The sequence below is a fragment of the Pundamilia nyererei genome, unplaced genomic scaffold, assembly GCF_000239375.1.
Source record: "Pundamilia nyererei isolate P.nyererei 1_Seehausen unplaced genomic scaffold, PunNye1.0 scaffold00092, whole genome shotgun sequence".
Taxonomy (NCBI): Eukaryota; Metazoa; Chordata; class Actinopteri; order Cichliformes; family Cichlidae; genus Pundamilia; species Pundamilia nyererei.
This window is the reverse complement of record NW_005187493.1, coordinates 1,609,976-1,636,189: the sequence shown is the minus strand read 5'-3', so window position 1 is coordinate 1,636,189 and position 26,214 is coordinate 1,609,976. Positions and strand designations below refer to the sequence as shown.

The window sequence follows — 26,214 nt, the reverse complement described above, 5'->3', positions numbered from 1 at the left end:
AAATAAATGATGGCCTCTGCTTTTCTACTACGCTTTTATTGTCTTCTGTATGGCACCTCTCGCAAAACTTAAAGTTTAGATCTTTGTCTCTGTTGTTAAAATGAGGAGAATAATGTAGTATAAATTATATATAGGCTAAAAATAGGTGAAAGTAGATATTTCTGGAAGATGTGTGTAACAGAAAAACTACAAACTAAAGGAGAGGGTAGACAAAAGATAATAATATAAAAACACAGAGGGAAAAGAGGTGAGATGAGAACAAGAAATGCTCAGTGCACCATGTGTGCCCCTCTGCAGCCTGGTTAAGCTTCACCTGATCCAGTCCTAACTATAAGCATCATCAAAAGAGGAAAACTTGAAGCCAACACTTAAAAGCAGAGAGGGTGTCTGTCTCCTGATACCAAACTGGGAGCTGTTGCACGGGAGAGGGCCCCGATAGCTGAAGACTCTGCCTCCCATTCTACTTTCAGAAAGTCTAGGTAAGGCTGCAGACTGAGCGAGAAGTGCTCTGTTGGGATGACATGGTTTTGCAAGGTCTTAAAGCTATCATTGGGATATTATCATTCAGGATTCATTTTAAATTCAGTCCTGGATTTAACAAGGAGTCCATGAGAAGAAACTAATGTAGCAGAAATGTGCTCTCTCATAGTCCCACTTAGGGTTTTGGATCAAGTGATGGCTAACACATGCATGGACTAGTTTGTCAGGATCACTCTGAGACAGGATGTTTTTAACTTTGTCAATAATTCACAGATGAAAGATGCATAGTGCATTTCCTATCTGGCCTCAGTCATTTGCTGGCTTCCTTAATTACCACCCAGTCATCAAAAGATCGAGAACCCTTATTATAAGTCAATGCTTTTAAAAGTGAATGAGAATTCTGAAGAAGGTGAATGCCTGTGAAGTCAAGAGTGAATCGAGGACCTTCAGACAAAAGCACACTGTAACTTTGATGGCTTTTTTGTTTAAGTGTTCTGCTCCGACAAAGCTAATTTTGTGAGACTCTTCTTGTCTGGTGATTTGTACTCGAAATCCCCCTGCTGAGTGAATGAATCTGAGGTAAAGCCCTTCTTCTGTGCGGACCCCTAAAGGCGCGCGTGAAGGACCCCCGAAGGATCTCAGGGGCCAGCAGTGAGGGGCAGGTGGGGGAGGTGAGGGGGGGCTGTCCTGCCGCAGCAGCAGCACCACTCGCCGTCGAGCAGCGGGACTCCAGGCTCTCACTTCCCCAGCTGCTGACGTCAGCTGGCAGCCTGGGCTGTGCTCGCCGCTCCGGACATAGCGCCGAGAAAAATGCTGCTCTCCGTATCGCCAAGGGCAGGAATCAACCCATACAACGGCTATAACAGCAGAAACAGCAAAAAGGTAAACGCTTTCGGGATTTTCCCCAATTTTCGGCTTGTTCGCCCTGCAGGGCAACACGCCTGCGTCTGTCGCGACCAAAAAAAAAGAGAGAGAGAGAGAGAGCGAGATAGAGAGAGAGAGAGAGGGTTTGTGACAGTGAGCTGCAGTGTCCTTGAGAAGCTAAACGAGCTGAATTTAACTTCAGACTTCGTGGAGTCAAATATTCAGCTTAAAGAGCAGGCCCGCTCCGTGGTGTGTGTCAAGGTGGGAAATTTCCTTCTACCGCTCGGTCCCTGTCACGCTGGACGCCTGGCTGTTTTATTTAGTAGTATTTGTGTGCGGGTACTACAAGCGGGGGATGTCGATTATGGCTCTGCTCACTCATTTGAGAAAAGTCAGTGGTGGGGAGCAACTTTTGTGGTTTACTGTACGGTGCTGGGATAGCGCGTCAGTGCCTGGATGGTGTTTGTGGAAGTGGGGGTAGGGAGAAACGCAGGCTGAGAGGGAACATGTTACAAAATGAATTCTGCCTCTTCCTCCGTGAGAGAGCTCCGGACACAAGTATCTGGTGTTAAATCAGGTCTTCATTGTCTCCGCCGCCGCGTAAGTTAGCAAAGTTTTTTTCCCCTCTTTCCCTCGTTTCCCATCAGAAAGCGGAATATGCCCCACCCCTTGAAAAATCCCACCAGACCCCGATGACTACATTCCCAGAATTATGAATCGCGCTCTCTCTGTTGCGTTCACTGTTGACATTGTCACTTTTTGTAACCACTACGTGAGGGAAAATGTAGCCTGACTACTCTGCTTCGAGTAGTACACTATACACCGTAACAGAAGCCATTTAAAAATGAGCAAAAGTGTCTCGATACAGTGAAGTAGCAAAGCTACTTTTCGAGAACTTTTCGCTTCCTATAATCCATATTCCAGAGTGGTGTTTTTGTTTAGTCACGCAGACCTCTCCCTGTGGACCCTAATGACTTCTAAGTGACGGTAAAAGCTTTTCCTTTGAACGTGAAGGCATCGTGTTGTGATTTTTTTTCTCCATCCAGTAGAGTAACAGTGGTTTTTCATCTCCTGCTGATATTCCTGCATTTCACTGAGCGTGTTGCTGTGAGCTCCTGAACCCCGAATGGCATTTTGAAAATGTGTATTGACATATTGTCTCTCTGTGATCGCGGACTGCTCATCCTACCAGATCTGATGTCAACACTTGCGCTTGTCTGGGGCAAATAGCTTAAAATGTTTGGGTTGTGCAGGCTCAAACTCAATTAGCGATTTGTTTTTGATGCAGTGGCACTGGGTTGTTACTGAATAGACTTTTAAATTCACTGCTGTTACTAGGTTGGGTTTTATATTGTTTCTGACAAATGGTTCATTCTCTAAACTATCAACACCCACTTTATTTTTTACATTTGTTTAACACCACTGGGGACTAAGAGATACTGTCAAAAAAATTTTTAAGGAAGTACACAAGTGTGAGCAGTGGAGTGTGTGCATGTCAGCACTTTCAGTTTCATTTATTTAATTTGGTCTTCTAGTGACATACATGTACACAACAGATCATGTGGCAGTATTTAATTCATTGCGTGCATAAGCAGATATTTTGGTGATGTGCTAAATTCTTGTGGGAATTGCCAACACTATTTAGATTTTCCACTTTCTTTCTCAAAAGAATTCAGATGTTTCAAAATGTGCACTGGCAAATTAAGACTAAATTTTCTCATGTGTGTTGATGTTTCAAAAACTATATGATTGGTGTTTTTTAATCTGATTTTCTTGGTAAATGGCCTGTATTTATATAGCGCTTTACTAGTCCCTAAGGACCCCAATGCGCTTTACATATCCATTCACCCACACATTCACACACTGGTGATGGCAAGCTACATTGTAGCCACAGCCGCCCTGGGGCGCACTGACAGAGGCGAGGCTGCCGGACACTGGCGCCACCGGGCCCTCTGACCACCACCAGTAGGCAATGGGTGAAGTGTCTTGCCCAAGGACACAACGACCGAGACTGTCCAAGCCGGGGCTCGAACCGGCAACCTTCCGATTACAAGGCGAACTCCCAACTCTTGAGCCACAAACCCCCCACATCACTTACAATGCTGGTAATCAGGAAATTGTTGCGTTCGATAAGTTTAACACAAGCTTTCACCAGATCATAAATGTCAGCTGATTTTTCCCTTGCAGACTCCAAATAAAAGGCCTTGATTATATCTTTTGCTTCTGCGAGTCCGCTACGGTCCACTTGGCTCAAAGTGACTTAAATTTCATCATCAGACAGTGGGTGCGAAAGTCCATGTGGATGCCTGCATGTCCACCAATTTTTTGTGACACACAGGCTTGTCTGTTTGGTTGTCGGGTCTCTACTTGCTGAGTATAATGAAAGCTAAATATGACATCTGCCTTTGCCGGGTGCCTTTGTTTATCTGTTGCATTAAGTGTTGTTTTCAAAAAAAGGGTCCAAAGATGATTTGATAAAGAGCTGGAATACTCTGGAGAAGTCCAACCCATGTTGGCTTTTTAAGATGGACACCGATAACTGATGATATTAAACATCCATTAGTCTCATAAATTGATTGATTGATGATATTTTTTTTCTTTCTGACGCTTGCACCATTAAATAATTGTATAAAATTTTGTTATGTGTAGTTATTTATTTACTAGTTGTGCCTGACTCAGATGAAACGTGTGCTGACAACAGGGAAATGTTCTCCTGTGGTCAACTCATGCGACATGTACAGTCCTAGCACGCTTCACGAGTGTTGCTCTCATCTCTACTTAGATTTTCATGAAATACACATAAAATACACATCAGCATTAAATATTAGTCAAATTTGTTTTCAAATATAAGTATCGGCACTTCTTTTAGTTAATATATTTGCATCTGAATTAAACGTGTGATACTCAGTTGATTTGAATTTGCTTATCTGTGTTTTCAGTGCATAATGATTAGTTTCAGACTTCTCAAAGGAATAATTAAGGTGAAAAGGCATAAAGCAACATGTAAAAGAAGCTTAAGGCATAGGCAAAACATTTACCCCTCAGTTGCTTTAGTAGTATCAAGCTCCTCTATGTTGGGGAGCCAAAGTTCACAGAGGGGTCAAGTTCCTGTGTTTTGTTTCCGCGCACCTCCTTTCATTCTTTTGGTCCCTTGCTCACATTTTGCCGTACCTGAGCTATACAAGTGCATCGAATAAAAAACAGAATGAGAAATAAACCCATTCACAGGGGTGAGAAAAGCGCTCTTTGTGTGAGCACGGTGATTACTGAGACTGACTTAGCGACTGCTAAATGCCATTCGGTTACTGTCGTGCTTAAAGGCTGCTGCTCCTCCCCTGACTCAGCACCTCATTTCCTCCTTCAAATAAATTGAATTAATGTTCTCAAATCAAATTTGGTCGGTTTCCGTGTAAAGCTTCCTGCATGGAAACATAACAGGAGGCGGCTCGTCGCTTCTTAAGGTATGGTGAGACTCAGTCAGGGCGGCATCGAATGGCGTGGTTTTTTTTTTTTTGTACTTGTCTTTCACATTTTTGTTTCCCTCTTGGCTGGAGACCTTTTCAACAGATGTCAGCTTAGTGCTGTGATTTAAAGCTGTGGATGCCTCAACATTGACTCTGCTAAGTCAAAGCACAGCTATGTATATGAAAAGAAATCAAAGAAATCAATAAAGCACATTGACTGGAGCATTAAATTCACACACAGATAGAAAGGTTTGCTCTAAAAAGGCCATTGATGGAAAATAAGCAGATGTGAAGTCTCGAATCCATTTCTGACTCGGTAGTTTGATCCTTTTACACATGAACTCCAAACGCTTTCACAAGTATTCATTCCTGAATTCAAGCATTATGTAAACCAGCAACATTTAAGTGGGCATGTTTAGTTTTGTCACGTTACTCCTTGATAAGAGTTGATGTCAGAAAGTTATGCTAAGACTTCCAGACAGATGTTTATTAAATGCCTGTGCTGGCAACTGATTTTACTTTGCAGCACTGATGTTTAAAGAAAACCTCTCTCACTGTAACATCGTGCTCAGAGTAAACTGGGTCATTTAAGAAGTTTGATTTTGTTTGGTACGGCGTGTTCTCTCCTTAACGTGACTGTGGAGGTTTTAGTCGCACGCGGAAAATAGTTGACCTGCTCAAAATTCCCCAAATGATTGCACTAAATGCACTAAAGCAATAAAACATATGCAGACCAGCATCCGATGGAAGGTTTATGCCACAGCTGCCATTTTTACATTGCTGTAATATTTAATGCACCAATATCTCCAAGTTCTTTGAAATAAAATTATTTTTTTCAATGCTAAAATCTAATTATTGCTGTTATCCATGGATCCATGTACTGTTTTACAAGCAAAGAGCAGAAAAAAATGTAAAGATCATTATTATTGTTATATTAGGATGACGTATTACATTTATTTACTTACATTCCTAAACAGAAGAATTAGTTTTAGTGGTTGAATGTTACACTTCATTAATTTCTGACTGACTCCAGTACGCTAGCTCAAATGTGGCTATAACAACATGACTTCAGTTTATTATTTGCGTAATAAATTAAATAAAATATCTAGTTTTACATTTTTTTATTGAAAGATTTCTAAAATATTTAAAAAATCTAAGCCAAACTAAATTGTTAAACTGTATTTGTGTATTATAGTGAATAAAAAGTCCTTTCCATTAAGCGAGCTCTTTGTTTGATGGCTGTTGTACAGTGTAATTGTAAAAAAGTAAATAAAAATAATGCCTTAGAGTTAAAGAATAAATGGAAAGCCTCAGTAACTCTGGGAGAAATAAAGGAAACAGTGATTGGGGTTAGTCGGGATAACAAAGTGACATGTAATCATGCTTTCATATGATAATTAGAACATCTTTAAACAGTAAGTTAATTGGTGCAGCATAGCGAGCTTGTGTTTAGCTTATTGAGTCAAGCACTTTATAGCACCCATATACACTGTTCAGTGTTTATTTGTTGTAAATGAGCAGTATTTGCCCCCCCATACTGCAGGCAAGGTAATTTAGAAAATAAAATTAGAATAATATATGCCTTACACACCTCATTTGTTTTAATTTGCAGCTTAAGGACTGACCTGACTATTTATAGCATGTAGTATGAAAAAGAGGTGATACAAGCTTTTTTTTTCTCTTTAAGGTGGATTAGCTGTTATCTTAATAAACATGGGTGATCTCAGCAGTGAGCAGAACCACTGTGAAGATTTTGCTAGCCACAACTGTGCACACCTGGACTGAGAGCGTGAAATCACAGTGCAAAGAAATATTTTTGCCACACAGCTGTGTTGGGGTTTTCTTTTCTTTTTTACTAGAAAGAAGGTAGAGCGAACTAAATGTTCACTAGGATTCATTTTGATACATTACAACTGTGCGCCGTGTCAAACATGATTCATGTCCTCGTTCATGTCATATTTTCCTGTCACTGTGACAGGAACTGAAAACAGCTGATGTCTAGGAGGTAGAAAGCAGGTGGCTGTCTCAAGCTTAATTCACAGTTTCATCGCACACAAACATGGCTCAATTTGTATTAAAATTTTTTGGGTACATGTCTCGCTGCTTCATAAATACATTCCATGCAATCACATTAAATGAGGGCCTGAAAGCTGCGGTTTGCTTGGCTGCCAGTCATCTGTGTAACCGTCTCACTGACACAACAAAGTTCTACACTGTGTGCCCCGACACAAACACTTTAATGCATATTAACGTTAACATCGTTGCTGCTCAAACACCGACATGCTAATGCTAGAAAATAGCTACACCCAAAGGCTTTAGTTTCCACTGATCAATTGTTTTTTGAAGTCTGAATGAGGGGAAAAAACATATTGGGTGGCTGGTTTTTTAAAATGATACTTATTATTATTTGGGTACTTTTTACAGCCCACACATTTACTTTGTTGTGGAGTCTTGTTGCTTTCATTAATCCTATTTTCAGCAAGCAGTAGGCAGCTGTTTTCAGGCAAATAATCTCTTAAAAACCCACAGTATATGACTTGCCCATCCCTAAATGAAGGATAAAGACAAAGATTAAAGTAAATATTGGCAGGGATTAGGGATGTCACGATACCACGATTTTAGTGGGTACCAATAATCAATTAAATGAATGCGTTTCAACTGGAAACCTTTTTATTTAAACAGGAATGCACGTGTGTTCTGACGCAGATCGAGGAATATGAATCAGGATTATTTATATTGTATTGAAATCAGCCAATCCTTTATATCAGACACTACTGAAAAAGGTATCAGAAACGACTCCACACGGTTGTGCGTAAAAAAACCAGCTGTTTTGCTGCAGCGAGTTTTGTTTTTTTTTCTTTGAACTTTTCTGTACAGCCACCTTTGTCCTCCTGGTTGCATGCCAGGTATATGTTTATCTGTCTCTTTGTTTAATGTGTCAGATGTTTTGGATCAGTCCCTGGCCGGAGTGCCAGCCGCATGAACCGGCCAAGGTGAACAGGTAGAGAGGGAGACAGAGTCCTTGGAGAAAGCACAGCTGTCAGAAATCCAATGCCGAGGCCTGCGCCGATGCCAGACGCTCTCTCTCTGTCTCACATTTTGTTAGATCTCTAGCTGAGCTCTGGCCCAGTGTTTGAGAGTATCCGTTTGCAAGCTCTCCATCCTTTGCCACCTGACCCGGCTTGAAAGCCACGCAGGCATGTGCATTTGGCCTGTGCGTGCGCACATAGGTGTGATCAGCGACAATAAGAGACAGACAATTCCAAGATTAATAGGTGCCTACAAAGAGACGAAAGGAAGGGGAGCGTTGCAGACTGAAAGGAAGGAGGATTCAGGAACGAGTCTGGACGTGAGTTTGGTGTCCCTGTCACCTGGTTGGAATGCAGAGCTCCTCATTTAGAAGGCTGTGTGATAAGATCAGGAGCAGACACACAGCATTTCCTGCCTACTGCCATACTGTCACTCACCACTTTATGAGACGTACAGTCCTGTTCTTATCCTCCGCTAACACGTACAGACTGTTTAACCTTTTTAAAGATACCTGCTTTATGTTTTTATGATTATTAGCACTTTTGTTTTCTGGGACGGAGCGTTCCGTTGGGTGTATAATGAAGTGTTACATTTTTGGTTGTATGGTTTTTATCAACATGGCAAAGAAGAAAAGATGTGGTTACACACATCGGATAACTCTTCCGGAAGGTTTGTTAATGCTTCAGAAGGATCGTAGGTTTTGAATTCCCATGACTCATTGCTCTGGTCGGTCCTAAAGAGAGGCGGATGTAAAGCGGCAGCTCAGCAGTGTAATTCTATACACGCTGGAAGCTGTGTCCTCATTTAGTTAATCTGTGCATTAGCATAGAAGTCGGCTGCCATACACAGGCAGTCATGGCTCTTTCTTGCCAGCAGGACATGGGGAGGTGGGCAAACCCCCCCGCAACCAGGAAGTCCATGGACTTGTGTGAGTCAGCTTGAGAGGCTGAGATTTTAAAAAATAAAATAAAAGCAGAGGTGGCGTGAGACTTAAAGGACGGTTGAAGAAGGTGCACTCATGTGACACCTCGTGTCAAATGTCTTCAGTGTGTTGGTGGAGGATATTTCTGATACAATTAAACCGTTAGACATGCGATTCAATTAGGTAAGATGTCTCACTTAAGCCAGTGAGCTGTTCCTGTGCGTGAATCGCCTCTGAGAGTTTAATACAACACATAAAATGCGGGGGTACGTCTTCGATATTGTTAAAGATTAAAGGCAGGGTTAAATGCTTGCAGTACGCTATATTTAAAATAGACACTTCCTTCCAGCGTCAGAGTCTTCATACAGGTTTGCATAAAAATAGAGGAAATGGTTTTATTTATAGAAATGTTCTTGATTTTTATCTTTGGTCCTTAAAATAATCTATTTATATTTCCAGTCTCACAGAGAAGGAGAAATGCAGCGTCAGGACTACAAAATATGATTACTGCAATAACGTGAAAGCTAATTACCAACCGTTGGGGGTGGAGACTTTTTTTTAAAACTTTTTTATTTTTCAGTTTAATATTTTTTGCTTCTATAACAATGTACCCGCACACTTTAATGTAGGACCCGAGAGAAAGATTACACGTCACCACTATAACGTGACCGAGCATCAACTGCATAGTTACAGCACCGGGAATTTAAAGCTTTTTGCAATAAAGAGAAATTTCTGAAAGCCTGACAGAGATTTGCTTCTGAGCGTCAGTCGTCTCTGTCCGATTGTTAATATGAACTTTTATGCAGCTCTCTGTGCACATTTTTAGCCTTAACAACGCTTCAGCGGTATGTGTGCGTAGTTAGCCGTGTGACTGCAGACCTGTGATTTAAGGGGTGTTGTTGCAGTGATACGCTCACTGAATGAGACTTGGCTTTTTGGTAAAGAGAGTTTGAATGAGATTATAGGCCTCTGCTGTCCTCTTCTTTCATTCACAAATTAGCTGCCTGCAAAACATATTCATCAAGAATTTCACTCTGATGATATAGGACGACTCCTGTAGGCAGAAGTCTAACACACTTCAAACATGTTTGAATATCCCTGGAATAAAAGATACAACGAAAATGGACAAAAGGGAGGCTGTGCTTCCATCTCATCTACCTGTCATGAAAAAAGTCTACATTCAAGCTTAAGTTGGTGGTGGAGTAGGGGGTTATTGCTGTGTGAAAGCTGTGGGCAAAGTAGAGGTCAGAAGGCCTGTCTTAAAGGGACCTCACGCCCTTATGGATACTGTCTAATTAGCAGAATTGAGCGATGCTGTCGGTGATCCCGGTGCGACCGTGTCGTCCTGCTGGGCCTTTTTTAAACACGACCAGATTGATCGGCGAGCCCTTTTTATTCCTCTGTCGTGAAATAAACCCATTGTCCTCCTGCCCAGCTTCACAGAAGCACCCTGCTGAGCTTATTTAGAAAGCATGCTTAATCTAATTCGTTCCTATACAACAGCAAGTTAAAGAAATTGGACTGTTAAATGAATGCGATTGAAGTCATTTTCTCACTGCAGACAGCCAGTTTTGCCTGTTCTGGTGAAGCTGGTGCGCTCTGTGTTTATTTCCCCAGTCATGTTTGGAAAAAAGCTACCAGATCTATTCCTGAAAGGAGAAGTTTTTTCTTTTCTTTCTTCACTGGCAAAGCGATAATAACATCATATTTATTCCATTAAAATGAAAGCATCTGCACAGTTACACAATCTTTTTGTTTGATATCTCCAAGGAGAGCCACGGTCCCACAGAGAGATTAGATGATGCACTTTTTGTTGCACAACATCCGTTTCATGGTCCTAGCTGTGAGTCATCCATTAGTTTACAAGCAGAATTCACTGCCACTGCATCCTTGTAGAAAACAAACCAAAATAAGATAATAGTGGAAGTAAATGTCAAATGTTTGGCTCATGAGCATGTTTGTTCTTATTTTTTAATAAAGTGATAAACTCCAAGTTTATTAATCTCTTTAAATTCTCCTTGTTTCTGTTTAGATTCGAGTCATTTCTGTAACCACATATCTGTCATCAGACATCAGCCGATGGGGTTCTCAGACTCATAATTATCGTGGATTAAGCTGATCCCTGTTTTTGCATCTAGCCGCTCGGGATCTTGTTAACCCTTTAACCTTAATGACTGTTTGAGAGGGGAAAAGATTACACTGTTAAAGTGAAGACTTCAGCGAGTTTCGGGAGCGAAAATAAATGCAGCGTTGTCAGTGTCTCGTTTTTGACGTATCTGCTTTTTTTCATTTGAGGTAACACGAGGCAGCGAGTCGCACTACAAAGTAGACATTGTTAACATCAAGGCTATTATTTATTTCTGCATCATGAGACTAACTAAATGTTGGTCTGAGATCTTTAGGTCTTTGGTTTTTGCACCACAGGATTTTTTTGTGTGGTTCCAGAAGTTAAAAAAAAAAGGTTACCCAACATTGAGAAAGCATAAGAGGCCCCTTTTCCCTATGTGTGGAGCAGTCGGCCAAGAGGCCCCACATTCCCCTCAGAAAGCGCTATTGGTGAGTGTTGACATGAGGGCTGTGTGATATCACTTTTCGCAGCTCCCACATAATCATCTGTTTCATGCAGGATTACTTTCCATTTCTCCACATCTCTAAACACGCCTTTGAATTTTCACACTTTTAATAAAAACTTCAGCGTACTTGTGTAGTTTCTGCTGGCGTTTGAGAATATCAACGATGTTTTTTCCTATAAATGTTTGTGCACAGTAAAATAATCGGTATGTTTCTTTCTTGCTGCAGCAGACCTATGTGTCCTCCGGCCACCAGATGGCACCCCCCAGTCCCAACACCAACAGTAGTAGCAACAGCAGTGGCGGTGGAGGGGAACAGCTGAGCAAAACCAATCTGTATATTCGCGGCCTCCATCCGGGGACCACGGACCAAGATCTGGTCAAGCTCTGCCAACCGTAAGTCATTTTTTAACTTTTGGTTATTTTGTACGTAGCACAGCAAGTCGAATTTTTATAAAGTTATAAAATCATCCTCTTTCTCATTTTTTGAGTTACCATCTATCTATCGTCAAGTGGAACATAAAACTATAGGTCGGCTGGGGTTAGCTTTGGAAAACATGAACACTGGATGAAGGAACAATCTAGCTTGCCTTTATTCCATCTATGAAATCCTCGCCTACCAAAAACACTGTATATAAAGGATTAGACGTGACCACAGTGACATCACTGATTGATAAGCTAAGTTCTGTTTCAAGTTTCGAGCCGAGTGTGCCGTTCTAGCTTTTTGTAACCAGTCACGAGTCCTAGATAGATCTGACTGTGAAGCTGAGGCACTAAAACCACCTTCACAATCCTACTGTTGACCAAAAAAAAAAAAGACAAAAGGAACATTGTGCTGTTTTCAGTATAAATGGAAACTACTGACGGAGACCATAAGCCCATCAGGAAAGTGCTATTTGACAGCCACGGGGTGTTAAACAACCAGACTTCTTTTTGCAGCCACCTGCTGGACCTTAGAAAGACAGCACTTCTTCACTGGCTTCCTTTTCCAGATGTGGAGGCTACCTCCATCTTTTAAATACAGGCTTTGATTTTACACACACAGAGAACTAAAAATGGTTACACAATGGAGACTTTTTGGCAAACAACTTCACATTTTTTCCAGAGTCTAATTTTCACTGTAGCCATCGTAAACTAGATGCACTATGCAAATTCTTGTTTGTTTCTGTATGTAGACAGAAGACCTACTACAATCTGTGATATGCAATAACACTGTTCTACTGTGTGATGATTAGATGACAGTATGATTTGCAATACAACGTCTACACAGTTCAGTTGAGAGTTTTCCTTAGGTTGGTGTGGGGCTTACATTAGGTGTAGATGCTGTGTTTGAACGTGTGCAGTGATAAAGGACTTTTGCTGCTTTGTGTGAGATAAGAAGCTGCAAACACATTAGAGAACATCCTGCAACGTTTCTCTGATTCCTTTAGCTGACATGCTGTGTTTGCATCTAAGTCTTGCAGTGGTAGATGAAGCCCCAGACTTAATCTCATGTATGTAACAGTCCGTCCCATTGGCCACGTGTGTGCGTGCTGACAGTGAATGCGTGGTGCACGCCTTTCAGGTTGAATTTTCTTCATTGCACATGTTCCTCTCATAACAATGAAGAAACCGAGACTTATCTGTCGGTGCTAGTGGACACACATGTGTATTGAATGCTGATTGGGGCCTTTGAGGTGCTGCTACTTCTGGCCTTTAAACAGAATCAGGTTAGCTGCTAAGCTAAGTTTATCCTAACCTAAACCAACATATTCTGACTGTTGGAGTTATGGTGGTGCGCTCATATATACCAAGGTGTAACCTTAGTTTGGGTTTATGAAGCACTTAAAAATGCCTGTCTTATGTTAGTTGTGATAGGGGTGAGTCTTATCACAACTAAAGTCAGTTGAATTAATCTTGATGGGATAGGTGCTGAGATAAAGAAAAGAAACTTACAATATTTCCTCATTTAAACTCAGTGATGCCAGACTTGTACACCTGGAAACAAACAGCCTAGCCAGTGTAGTTAGCTTTACAGACAAGCATGCAGTTAAACACCCAAACTGGTTTTTGGCTGCTGCAAGTGAGTGCTGTACGTCAAGCAATACGAAGTGAACTTCAGCCCCACATCCATCAGGGCTCTTTCACAGTAAAAGCACATCCCTGTGAAGAAGCTTACACAACTTCTAATTTAAAAATGCCCGGTCATATTTCCAACATCATAGACCATCCATCTTTAAAACTTTGATTTTAATCATCCTGCCCATACAGAGAAAAGTATCAGAAGTATTAAAATCCACAGGGAGAATTTACTTGGCTTGTGACCACACACACACATACACACACTCATGAATTGTCGTGTGTGTGAGCAATCTAAGAAGATCAGAAATGTGCAGATGTGAAACACAGGAAGTTTGAGTGTTAAAGAGATTTACAGAGAAGCCATTGTGGATTGGCAGAGAAGTGGAAAGAGGACGGAGACTTTAGAGGAGGGTGGGAGGGCTACTGTTGAAGGAGAAACTTAAATGAGCGGGGAAAAAAGTAGCATGGCCTGCTGGGAAAGAATGTCAGATGACCATATATGGGTTAGGGCTGTCTTTTAGGCCCCTTCGGGCTCCATAGTGTGCTTGGTTGGTGTTCTCCTGCAGAGGAGCCGAGGTAAGCGCAGGGTCACACAGTCAGTGCCCGTTGACCTTTTAAACTCATAGCATTGTTGTTGGGGAAGTCATAAATGACAGCTTTTATTTTTGTCTTTGGTTCTAATTATAACTCAGTGATCAGTAAGTCTTAAGTGAGTTTTTTAGATTTCTTTAGTTTAAAGGCATCAGATCGAAACCAGAAAAAATAGAGATACCTAACATCAGGTTAACCAGTTTTTATTTAAGCACATTTCTATTGTCCATACAACAAACATAGTAGTTTCATTGTGCCTAATGAACTCACAGCAATGCCACTAAAGACCTTTGGTTTCTAGATAAATGATAGTTAAGTACAATTCAAGGTCAAACTCACATTTATTTCACCTTAAAGTTGTTTCAGTCGGACAATATTCATACCTCGAGTACTGACATAAAATCCACATTGATAATAAAAATATTTAGACTTGATTCTCACCTAGACTTCACTTATATCTCTCATCTAAATTTTGCTCTTTGCTTGTAAATGCCAAACATTTTTGCTTTTTCCTAAATAATCAGACGCTTACTGTTCTGACATAATCAGGTGACAGGTGACAAAGTGCTTTCTGTAAAAAGACTAGTGGATAAACTTAATGAAATTTGTCTCAGAAGGATGTGCGTAATGTGTGTACGGCATCTTTACTTCCGAGGCTTTATATCAGTGAAAAGACACCGCTATAAAAAGAAACCAGTGGCTTTCAAGTCTGTTTTAGTTAAAGGTGACTGGTTATTTCAAATTTCCAGCTCCTTGTTTCTATTCATGGACCTTGCTAGATTAGCCTGGTGTGATTCAAAGTTCAAAGAAATCCTTAGCGCAGTCCCTGAGGTTGTCCGCTGTCTGAAACTTGCAGTTCTGTTAGGTCCGTGTTTGTCAAAATAGGATTATTTAATGACTTCTGCAGCCATTTTTCTTTTATTTGGCGGTGTGGGACTGTTCTGTGTAATGCAGGGAAAGCAGCAGCACCACCACAAATGCTTCACGTAACATAGCAGGCTTCATTGACAATGCACGTGACATTGATTAAGTCAGCAAGAGCATGAATAACATGAAAAGGAGGAGATTAGGCGGAGGTGGGTTGCAAAGTGTTTTGGAGAAGTTGAGCCATCAGCTGATTTGGGCTGGCCACCCTCCTATTACAGTAGGTCAACTTCCTTTGACTGGCTGCCTCTCATAAACACAAGGGTTGAACTCCAGGTGGGTGGGGTTGCTGCTTTCATGGCAGAAGGGTGCTTTACCTTAACGTGATTATCCACCTTCATTAACATCGTAGTAGTAGAAAAAATGCAATCAGAATATTTGTTCAGGAATGAAATGTTGAACTGCACAGGAGCCTCAAAGTAACCAAAGCGTCCTGTAGTACAGAGTACGGCATTTGCATCCAGAATAAAGTGATGTAGACGTAAAACACAGCACAACATAGAAATACTTGAAGTATAATTACATGAAAATGTCACTGGACACGTTCTGCAGTTTCTCGAATGGCTGTAAACAGCACAGCACCAGTTCAGCTTTGTATACTAACAAAAATCCACCATAAAATCAACTGTGTCCATATGTGAAAGCCAGAGGTCCAACTGTAAAACTTCATTTGGGCTTGAATGGGTTACATTATATCAGGGGTGTGTGTACATTCATGCCTAACAACCACTTTGCAGCTGTTAGATGACACTGGGACAGTATAAACATAGCCTGTGTTTATTTGGTAATGGCTGATGAATTATTAATGCCTGCAATAAGGAGCTTTTCTACCACTATAAACTGTGCAGCGGAGCTTCTAGATTATTTTAATTCATCATAATCGAAATGCATATATACGTTTATTTGAATATCAAACTTAACACACAGACATAAGCTAATAAGGTCAATGCAAACATTCAGTCATGCCCCACCGCGGTAACTGGAGTGGAGCCATAAACGTTGCTCCTATATAACTTCTGGTCTTTGCATTTAGGACAAAAGTGGAGGAGTAGCGATGTCTTTAAATTGAATTGCCAGTCATTACCCACGTCTCTGTTGTGACCATCAAGCTTGGTCTGAGTCATGTGGTTAAACGTGCACTGAAACAAGGCCGGAGTGTAGGACCCAGCAGTGTGCTACCATGTGAGGGTGGAAAAACAGAGAGAGAGAGCGGGACGTGGTGGGAAGGAAGGAAGGCGAACTGGAGGGGTGAAGCATCAGGTTACAGTGTACATTCCGCCCAGACGCCATGTTGCCCAAACAGAGGAGCACCAGCCTCTCTCACTGGGTAAATTCACCAGACAAGGGCAGGTCTATTATACTGTAGTGCTGATGCACCGTCTTACAACACTGCATTCCATTAGTCTCAGCATGTTGCATAACACTTCTCATTTGCTGCCTTTAAGGTGATTTTCCTACTATCAATATTTATGTGGCTGGATGTATGCAGAAACTGATTTTCATCTTTTACTGACTGACCTTTGTTGTACGTCTCCGTTGACAGCTGTGAACCGAAATGACAGGTTAAGACATGAACTTGTGTTTCGCACGCTATATTCCTTCTTTTGTTTGTAGATGGGTGGATGAGAATGCATTTTCCTGAAAATTAATATCCCAGTTTGAGAGTCTGATGTTGCAAGTGACAAGACGTTTAAGCTGTATTTAAGTCAAAAATACCCTAAAGCAGAGCTGTATTTAGAAGAGAGGTGTTAGTGTGTTAGTCTGTGTGTGTGTGTCTGGTAAAGACAGGCCGGGAACAAATTGTTTTTGGCCCTGGGGTGCCGTCCCCTGTCTTCGAAAACAAAGTCGGGGAACAGAGTTACTGTACGGCGGCCTGAACAAAGACACGAGGGAGGAGTCAGACGAAGTTTTCAGTGCCTCTTAAGATCATTAAATGCACACAAATGGTTGCACAAAGGATTTTGTATTCGTGTTTACACCTGTAGTCTGGCAGCCAGGGGAAATTTATAAATATTGGCATGCATGTGGTAGGAGCAGATTCCTCTTGTTGCCTCATTGTAACCTTGTCCACTCATTCATCCTGTATTCTGTGTTCTTGTCTCTTCCCTGAAGGTATGGCAAAATTGTGTCGACCAAGGCCATCTTGGACAAAACTACCAACAAATGTAAAGGTAAACTCTAATAATCTTTTCAAAGACTGGGTTGTCATGTTTTTTTTTTATTATTATATATACATATTTTTTTGAATGTCATTTTCAGTCATTCTTTGGCTGTGGCGAAGCATGCCATTTGTCAAAGGGTTAGGAAAACACTGTTTTTCTGTATGGCCCAGAATTAGATGGAACATCCATGTAGCTCATAAGGCCTCAGTCACATAGCTCTAAAGACTCCAGATCAGTTGACATGTGCTTGCTGGAGTTTGCTGACTGCTGACAAGCAAAATCTGTTGCAAAGAGGATGCTCCACCTAAAACCTCACCGGATTGCTTTGGTCAGTAGCAGACTGCCACAGTCACCAATAGTTTGCACAGAAGGCATGTACTTGGCTGCAAACCCTTTGCTCTTGGAGATGTAGCGAAACTTGAAAAAGTGCAATGTAAACCACAAATGGAGAATGTTCACCTTACAAATAAAAAACACTGCTACCAACATGTTTCAAAAAGTGCATCTTTTAGTTTGAAGACAAATGTTCTCAATGGGAGGATGGCTATCGAAAAGCTTCCATTCTTAAGGAAGGGAAACATGGAGGAAAGGCTGAGGTATGCCACATTACACAGAACTGGACTGAAAATCAGTGCAAACCAGTTTCATGGAACGATAAATCCAAATTTGAAATGTTTGGTTCAAATTGTCATCATAATGTACAGACAAGGTCAGGAAAGAGGTACAACAGTGAGTTTTTGGAGCCCACTGTAAAACACGGTGGAGGCTCTGTCGTGGTTTGCAGCTGCTTTTAGGCCAGTAGTCTTGGGGACCTTGTCAATATTGATGGAATTGTGAATGCAGGAATGTACAGACATATTATGAACCACCATGCAATACCATCTGAAAAGCAACTGATTGGCAACGGCTTCAGTTTTAATGACAATGATCTCAAACACGCTGTAAAAGCAGTAGAAGCGCGCCTAGATGGAAAACACTCAGTGGAACACTATCAGTCATGGATTGGCCTCCCCAGAGCCCACACCTCAGCGTTATTAAACCACTGTGGGATGATCTTGACAGAGAATGAAGCAAAAGGCAGCCGACATCCAAAGAAGATGTCCTTCAAGAAGCCTGAAGAACTATTACAGAAGACTACTTAAGCTTGCGTATCAGATTCAGCTTGTAACAATAAACGTGGTCATACCAAATACTGACTTTCAAGCTTGTTAGAATTGCTTGCACATTTCAATGAATCACTGCACTCATTTCCCATTTTTCCAGCAAAATGTAAAGAAATGTGGCTCAACACTTTTGTAGAGTGCTGTATTCAGCAAACGCATGGCATCTTTTCATGTACTTCCTGATGCTACAGCATTTTTACCATCAGTTTGTCTGTTTTACAGGCTATGGCTTTGTGGATTTCGACAGTCCAGCAGCAGCACAGAAAGCTGTTACAGCTCTGAAATCCACTGGGGTCCAGGCTCAGATGGCTAAGGTAAGAATTAGCCAACTATCTTGTATCCATCTACCACTTGTTGCTTCCAAGTTTACCAGCCACCATTAGATTTAAATATGCCTTGTTTAGCCCATCACCCCGTCTTGTACCCGTATTGATCTTCCGAGAGCCATCAGCTCAAGAGTCATGGCCCCATTGCTGCGCACGTACACACACTATCATGTAAAAGGTTAAAAACTGTTACATGCAGTGGCCTAATTGGCAGCGACTGTGCTGTTGGAAAGGGTTCAAAGTAAACTCTTGTCTATAGGGAGGTGTGTGTGTACTGAGATGTCCCAGTGATGCACAGCCCAGACCTGCAGAAACAGTTTGCTGATCATATTTTTTATTGCTTGTTCCTCCGCTCTGTTCGGTCTCCTCTCAAATCCTCATTTTGCCTCTTTCTTCACTGTCCTCCGCACTACCTCCTGTCTCCTTCCCCCTCACGTACTTCATTTCTGTGCTGTGTATGTTACAAACCTGCTCCTGTTGTAGCACTTGTTCTGAACTCTTTGTCCAAGTGTCTGAAGTCAAAGCTACTCTTGTCGGCCCATTAAGCTGATCCCTCTGGCTCTGAGGCTCCCCATTGAAGGAACCCGGGGGGGAGGGTGCCACTACACCCGCTGTCAATGGGACAGGCACAATGGACTGGCATTGTCCATCGCCTGGGCCTGGGCCTGGGGCAGACACCAGCACTTAGTACACTCCACGCCGGCGTCAATACCTCCTCCCTCTATCTTGCACCCAAACAGACCCGCAGCAATGTAACACCAGGGTCTCCCTCAGAGCAGCGCTGGAGAACTGTAACGGATACACACTGCCAGCTGACCTGAAACAGTCCAGTGCAACTAAAACCTGAGTCTAAGTTCACTGAGCTGCTTCTGTAAGAGTGCCATACAATCCTGCGTATCTTTGTACTTGACAAGTGCAACTGGACACCATAACCTGACTCACCCAGACAGCATGTGCTCAGTGAGAGGTGTTGATAACCACTATATAAACCTAAATATACACCGCCGTCTCAGAGTCAGTGGGTATTTCAGGTCAGCAAAAAAAAAAAAGAGCTATAGTCAATGGTATTATCAATATCAAGGGCAGGTTCACCTGCCAGCAGCTTCACCATGGCTGCTGCAGTGTTATTCACAAACACAATGAACCACACCTTGAACTAGATGTCCTTAGAGTGTGTGCTAAGTCCCTGAACGGGCCACCCCAGCCTCCAGGCTGCAAGCCCAGAGGAGCTGCGTGTGTAGGGGCAGCGAAACAATGGCAAAGTTAAAAATAGAGCCCCCTCCACCCCACCCCCTCTGTTTGTTTTTTTTTGTTTTTTCTTTTTTACTTCTCAGCACCTCCCTGTTTGAACTCAGACGTCATCACCCACACGCTGCTCGACACACAAACACCCAAGCGAGCTAACGCGCAGACACACCTTAACAGACACGGCTCGGTGAAGGCCTGGCACAGACAATACACGGTGACACCTCAGCAAATCCCATTCATGCGCCTGAGCTGCGCGCGGCAACATTTTAATACAGCAGGAGGAAAATTGTTAGAATATCAAACCGTCTGCCGCGTGCGCTGGCCGAGCTAAAAGGAAAACAAAAAAAGGGAAAAGGGGTGGAGTTTTTTGTTTGTGTTTGTTTTGTCATATGGCTTTGAATTCCATTACTGTCAGCTGGCCTATGACCCCTGCGGTTTGCTCCTCTGTTGCATAATAGCTGTGTTAGCAGGAATGACGGCAATCACAGAAAATAGGTTATCTCTCCACCAGATGGCTTAGAGTAGGAGATACTCACGTAGGCTATAAAACATTTAAGATAGCTGTTGACATACTTTAATGCCATAAATGTTCTCAGGAATTCTTCATTGTCAGATCGCCACCTCTGTCAAATGTGCCCGAACAGCTTGGCAAGTATCTGAGGTACTGGCTGTCCTCTCCTGGTTGTTGCTTGGATCAGTCCAGTCTAAACAGTTGTAACTCGATTTGCCTCGCTCGCTGACAGCTTCTGACAGCTTCTTCTCCATCCAAATTTAAAAAGCTTTTATTATTTGTGGTGTTCAGAGCTGTTTGATTGCATGCAGCAGGCACTGAAAAGAGGAGATAAAATGGTATAGAGAGCAGCCTGCTAGTCAGAAGACACCCATCTGTCTTCTTTTCTAGTTTCACTCTTTTTCTGTCATTCTCCTTTCTAATTGCCCAAATGACTGCAGAGGCCTGGGTAGGTCCTACCCTGCGAGTTTCCTCCTTATGTAACAAAATATCAGCCTTTTGAGTTATTAATTTCCTCCCTCTTTCTTCGCTCTCCGTTTTTTTTTTCCCTTCCCCTGTTTTTTAGCCCAGCCTCTTTTTTTTCATGGTTGCCAGGCTCCTGTTGCTCTGTGAACTCTTTAACTTCATGCCTGGCTTCCTGTCTGCTTCTGCATAGTCACACAAGGTTTCGCTTTCAAGTAGTGCCACCAAATGATCTCTCCTCTTAATTTACTCACAGATCAAGATCTCTTCATTAGTCAAAATTATACCAAAAAAGCACGACTCGCTACCCCTGTGCACAAATTAATGCTTTGCAAATGTCAGAGTGTTTTTTTTTTTTTAGCGTGCACGCAAGGTTTTTCAAATCCTCCTCAGCGGTGGCAGTGACACATAGAAAGTGGTGAGAGATTATTCAGGGTTTCCCTTTATTGGTCTGTCACTAATTGCTTAAAAACATTTCAGCAGGTTCTGTTACTAAATTATGCTTGACACGCAAATGTAATTTAATCAATTTGCCAAGTGCAGTGGCAGGTGTTGATGGAAAGACGGGTCGCACTGCTGCCTACACAAAAATTTGTGCCGTGTGGAAAAAAAGATTTTTGAAAGTGAGAACATTTTTCTATTTGCAAGAGTGCCAGGAAAGTGTGCTATAATATATATATATTTAAATTGAAGCCGGGAGAACTTCACTCTTTAAGCAACTGTAAATACTTGATTAAAGCAGCGGCGTCTGCACCGACACGGTCGCTTTGAGATAAATAATAAAAAGTCGGCGCCGCGTTTCCTCATTCAAAGCTTAAGAAGATGCACGAGCGAATGGATTCTCATTTCTCACTTTCTGTATAGCAACAGGAGCAGGACCCCACCAACCTCTACATCTCCAACCTGCCCGTGTCTATGGATGAGCAAGAGCTGGAGAGCATGCTCAAGTCTTTTGGCCAGGTCATTTCCACCCGCATCCTCCGAGATGCTAATGGGACCAGCCGCGGCGTCGGATTTGCCAGGTCAGAATGTGGCCTCGCATGGTGGCCCATCGTGTCTTGAGCACATTTTCTGTTATCAATTACATGTAATTTGTGCAGCTCTGGCACGGACCAACCGAATGCAAACAGCGCTTCTCGAGAGGGATTAATTTGAACTCTGTCTGGTTTTTCAGGATGGAATCCACGGAGAAGTGCGAGGCCATAATTCAGCATTTCAATGGCAAATTCATCAAGACTCCACCAGGAATACCCGGTGCGTGGAATGTTTTTTTTGTATTATAGAAACCTGATACTGTTGTAAGTGCTGGAGCTGAGTGTGTTTTCTTCCCCACTGTGATCAGTGAATTCACTCTCTTGTTTGACCTGTTGCTTTCTCAGTGCCCACAGAGCCCTTATTATGTAAGTTTGCAGACGGAGGTCAGAAGAAGAGGCAGAACCAGAGCAAATATCTCCAAAATGGAAGACCTTGGGCTAGAGACGGAGATACGGTAACGTCTTTTTTTCTCTCCTCTAAAATTCTGGAGAAAAATCACATCAAGTACATACTGGAAAGTTTTGAATTTAATCGTCCACACTCTGTGCTAGCAGACTGTTTTAGTACGTACTGCGTACTGTGTTTGCATGACCTCACTGGTTCTGAATCCCTTTTTTGTTTTCCCAGGGAGGAATGACGCTTGCGTATGACCCCACAGCCTTACAAAATGGGTGAGTGGTATGCACGGACTGACTAAAAACAGTCCCAGCCCTCCAGGAAAATAAACATAGCAATCAGAGACTGGTAAAAGGCTGCCCTCTGCTGGACATTGCAGGAACTCAGATATGTTGCTAAATTAGCTGGAAATTGTGGACATGTTGCAGTTTCCTTCATGTTTTCTTCTTGTTGCTCTGTGTGTTTGGCAGCTTCTACTCCTCACCTTACAGTCTGGCTCCAAATCGAATGATTGCTCAGACTTCCCTCTCTCCCTACATGCATTCTCCTGTCTCATCATACCAGGTGGGACTTTTCACTCTGTTTATATTCAAATTATTAGTAGTTTTGTTTGTTCATTTTTAGCCCTGCTGGCTTTTAAAATCTGCATGAAAGTGAATCATGTATTTTTCTGTTGCTTTTCTGTACCGAATCCCTCATTAAGGTCACGTTATGTAAGTTAACATGCAGAACGGCTGCTTTCATCCAGGTCCTGTCTCTGTTCTTGTGACCTTTTTGTGCCAGCTTACACATTAAGGGCTCTGAGGGGACTGTGACAGCACCAGATGAAAAATATCGAAAAGTAATTTTGCGATGTACTCCCGCCTCTACAGGTACACAACCCGTCCTGGATGCACCATCAGTCATACCTCATGCAGCCAGCTGTGAGTATCCCTTCTGGTCAATGCCTTCTGGTCTTTTCACTTGGCCCACAGGGCAAAAAAGCATAAACAAAAGTGTAAATGCAAAAAGCGCTTGAAGCTGGATATACAAATCAAAGTGTCACAGCAATGAAAAAGAACATAGTTCTTTCTGTTACATGGAAATCAACAGGAACAAGCGGCCTCAGTGGTCACACAGGAAGCTGTAATATTTATTGGATCCCTGATAGTTGTGATCTTTAAGCGTACGCTTTAAGCATTGACCTGCTTTAGGGAACGCCATTCATGAATTAGTCTCAATACTTTTTTGTGGTTGTAATTACGCTGCATGTTAAACTGGACAATGTATCTGTAGCTGCCCAGCATCAGCTGCATTGCTGCCACTATCTGAACTTGACCAGTGGCAGCTATGATTTGCATTAACCAAATGAAAGGAAAAATATCTTCTGCTGGGTCAGCTTTTATGGAAAAGGGATCAGGGTGCGTGCCGAAGCCATGTGGAAAACTTAAAGAGGAATGCACACCTGAAAGGGCTTTTGTTTCATCAGTAGATATCTACAGTTTAAAAAAAATAATAATAATTAAACGTGTACCAGTGTTATTAATAAAATATGATGAATATTAACCTCTGCATTTTAACAAAATGTAGTTTCTAGGTGATACATGTCACACTCTGGGACTGCATTTAGGTGTGTGTCTCTGTGTGTTCGCAGGGTACAGTTATTACCCCAACAATGGAACATGCCATGTCCATCCAGCCCACATCCATGATGGGACCTCTCACCCAGCAACTAAGCCACCTGTCTCTGGGCAGCACAGGCACAGTCAGTACCAACAGACACACAAACAACTGTCCCCGTCACTAACGACATTTACAAGTGTGATTATTTGCGTGAAATACTAAACACACAGTCACAGATTTCGTTTTCCTCCCTGTCTTCCCTACAGTATATTCCGGCCAATACAACTATGCAGGGGACCTACATCCCCCAGTACACCCCAGTGCCTCCTTCCAGCGTCCCAGTAGAGGTATGAAACGTTTCCTAATGTCTTAATGATGTTTTGTTTTTCCATGAAGTGGCTCAAAATGAAAACTCCTTTGTGGGACATGCTGTGTAACTAATAATTGAACGTGGCTAAAGAAATGGAGGTGGTTGTTCAAAGGTGCCAGCTGGCTGATTGAATTCACTCGATATCCCGAGAGCCCTTTTAAAGTGATCACGAATTTACCAGCTAAACCTTTAACTGCGGCGTACGTCCCTGTGTCTGTGAAGTCATTTTGTTGATGTTTTTGAGATCAAAATGACTTAGCAGTGCTGTCCTGCCTTCTTTTTAATCTGTGAAACAAATGTGCCTAGTTTAGGTTGCAACTGCTCATTTTCCTTATTCATTCATAAATCTGCCAGATATTTGATTCATTAAATATGTCAAATAATGAAATATAGAAAAGCATCTGTCATTTTATTGCTTTATTCGGTAAACAGCACCACTTAAAAGTGCTTTTAAGAAGCAGCAAAAATTCTTTCATCGTGTTGATTATCTGTTGAATGACTGATTATTCCAGGTCAGCACATGTGTTTGCTGCTTGAACCAAAGAGAATATTTCCAGCTGGGAGAACCTGTATAAATGGAGTGTCTGCTTCTGTTTCCGCCCAACATTGGGCTGAGTCCATGTGTAACCTTTGACAACCTGAATGCAGCCATATGCGAACCTCAGATTTAAGACTATTACCTAACCAAGCTTTGGCAATTTCTTTATGTCTTTCTTTATTTACTTTGGCCATCACTGCGCAGTCTGTGTGTTCCAGGGCTGTATTGTGGCAGATCCAGGCAGAGTGCTCTGCAGTAGGGCCTCTGAACCTGTGGGGTGTTTTTAAGCCATTTGCTGAATGGAGCTCAGTGATAGCAGTGGTGGCCTCTTAGGTGACCTTGTGAATGAGAAAATGGATGATTTATGAATGAAGTACAACAGAAAGCACATGAAAGGGGGAGGCTGTGAGTTTAAATCCAATATTTGCTCTTTGTCCATGCACACAAAAGGATAAGATGCATTTAATGTGATTAGGAAGGGAGTTTTAAAATATCGTCTGTCTCCTTTATGCTAACATCTGTGTGGTTGTTATGAATTATTAAGTGGCTAAACCTGACTTTTCTTTTCTTTTCTTTTACCTCAGGAAAACGGTGGCCAGCAGCAGCAGGTTGCAATGGAGACTCCTACAGAACACACAAACTACTCATACCAACACACCAAGTAAAGCTAAGGTAGGTAAGGTCGCTCCTTCCTGCAAATTACAAATATGTGGACGTTTGTAAATTGCTTAATTAGCAAAATTGTAATGAGCATGAATGAAAACACAAGTCGTGGTTAAAAGGGACACAGATGATTACAATGGTGAAAATATTACTAAGTTAAAATAACTTTTTTTAAGGAGGTTTCCACAAATCAAAAACTCTAGAAAAATAATAATAATAATGGATTACATTTATATAGCGCTTTTTGAGACTCTCAAAGCGCTGTACAATTCCACTATTCATTCATTCTCACATTCACACACTGGTGGAGGCAAGTTACAGTTGTAGCCACAGCTGCCCTGGGGCGAGGCTGCCATATCGCGCCATCGGCCCCTCTGGCCATCACCAGTAGGCGGTAGGTGAAGTATCTTGCCCAAGGACACAACAACCAAGACAGACAGAGCTAGGGATCGAACCGGCAACTTTCCGGTTGCAAGATGAACTTCCCAGCCCTCTGAACCATGGTCACAATAAAGACATGATGGTCATTGTGGCTTCTGGATGGGGGCATGTTTATGAGTGTTGTTCTTTGTTTAGGGACTTTAAAACTGAGAAATTCTCTGTACACTCCACCTACATATGTGGTTAAACGTTTCTCAGTTATTGAGCCTTTGAAGAGCAAAATATCAAATATTTGAAATGTAATTGTTTGTAGCAGTGCTACAAGCTGATCGCCTCTATGCCACATCGCGTTGATGCAGTAAGCCGAGGGGAAGGAGCCTGAACTAAGCACAGAGTGTATAAATGAACATGCTTTTCCGAAGCTGGACATTATTTTATTGTAAATCCTTTT

The 26,214-nt window shown here is 42.0% G+C and overlaps 1 protein-coding gene across 4 annotated transcripts; it reads left to right on the top strand.

Annotated features, from left to right (window-relative positions):
* The first annotated feature begins 1,191 nt into the window (after positions 1-1,191).
* Positions 1,192-25,580, top strand: LOC102195985 (RNA-binding motif, single-stranded-interacting protein 2-like). Of its 4 annotated transcripts, none has more exons than XM_013912501.1 (13): positions 1,192-1,362; positions 11,563-11,726; positions 17,019-17,077; positions 18,454-18,545; positions 21,643-21,800; positions 21,953-22,032; positions 22,158-22,267; positions 22,441-22,484; positions 22,680-22,773; positions 23,082-23,132; positions 23,843-23,953; positions 24,078-24,158; positions 25,304-25,580. In XM_013912501.1, the coding sequence occupies exons 1-13, from the start codon at positions 1,291-1,293 to the stop codon at positions 25,382-25,384; spliced, it is 1,197 nt and encodes a 398-aa protein (XP_013767955.1). In that variant the 5' UTR covers positions 1,192-1,290; the 3' UTR covers positions 25,385-25,580. The 4 variants fall into 4 exon arrangements, with proteins under 4 accessions (XP_013767955.1, XP_013767954.1, XP_013767957.1 ...); XM_013912500.1 differs by having other exon boundaries at positions 11,560-11,726; XM_013912503.1 differs by lacking the exon at positions 1,192-1,362 and adding an exon at positions 1,498-1,605.
* Positions 25,581-26,214: the final 634 nt, after the last annotated feature.

Coding starts and splice junctions, on each gene's coding strand:
- LOC102195985 (XM_013912500.1), top strand. CDS start 1,291: ATGCTGCTCTCCGTATCGCCAAGGGCAGGAATCAACCCATACAACGGC. Junction 11,727..17,018: donor CTGGTCAAGCTCTGCCAACC/GTAAGTCATTTT, acceptor TCTTCCCTGAAG/GTATGGCAAAATTGTGTCGA. Junction 17,078..18,453: donor AACTACCAACAAATGTAAAG/GTAAACTCTAAT, acceptor TCTGTTTTACAG/GCTATGGCTTTGTGGATTTC.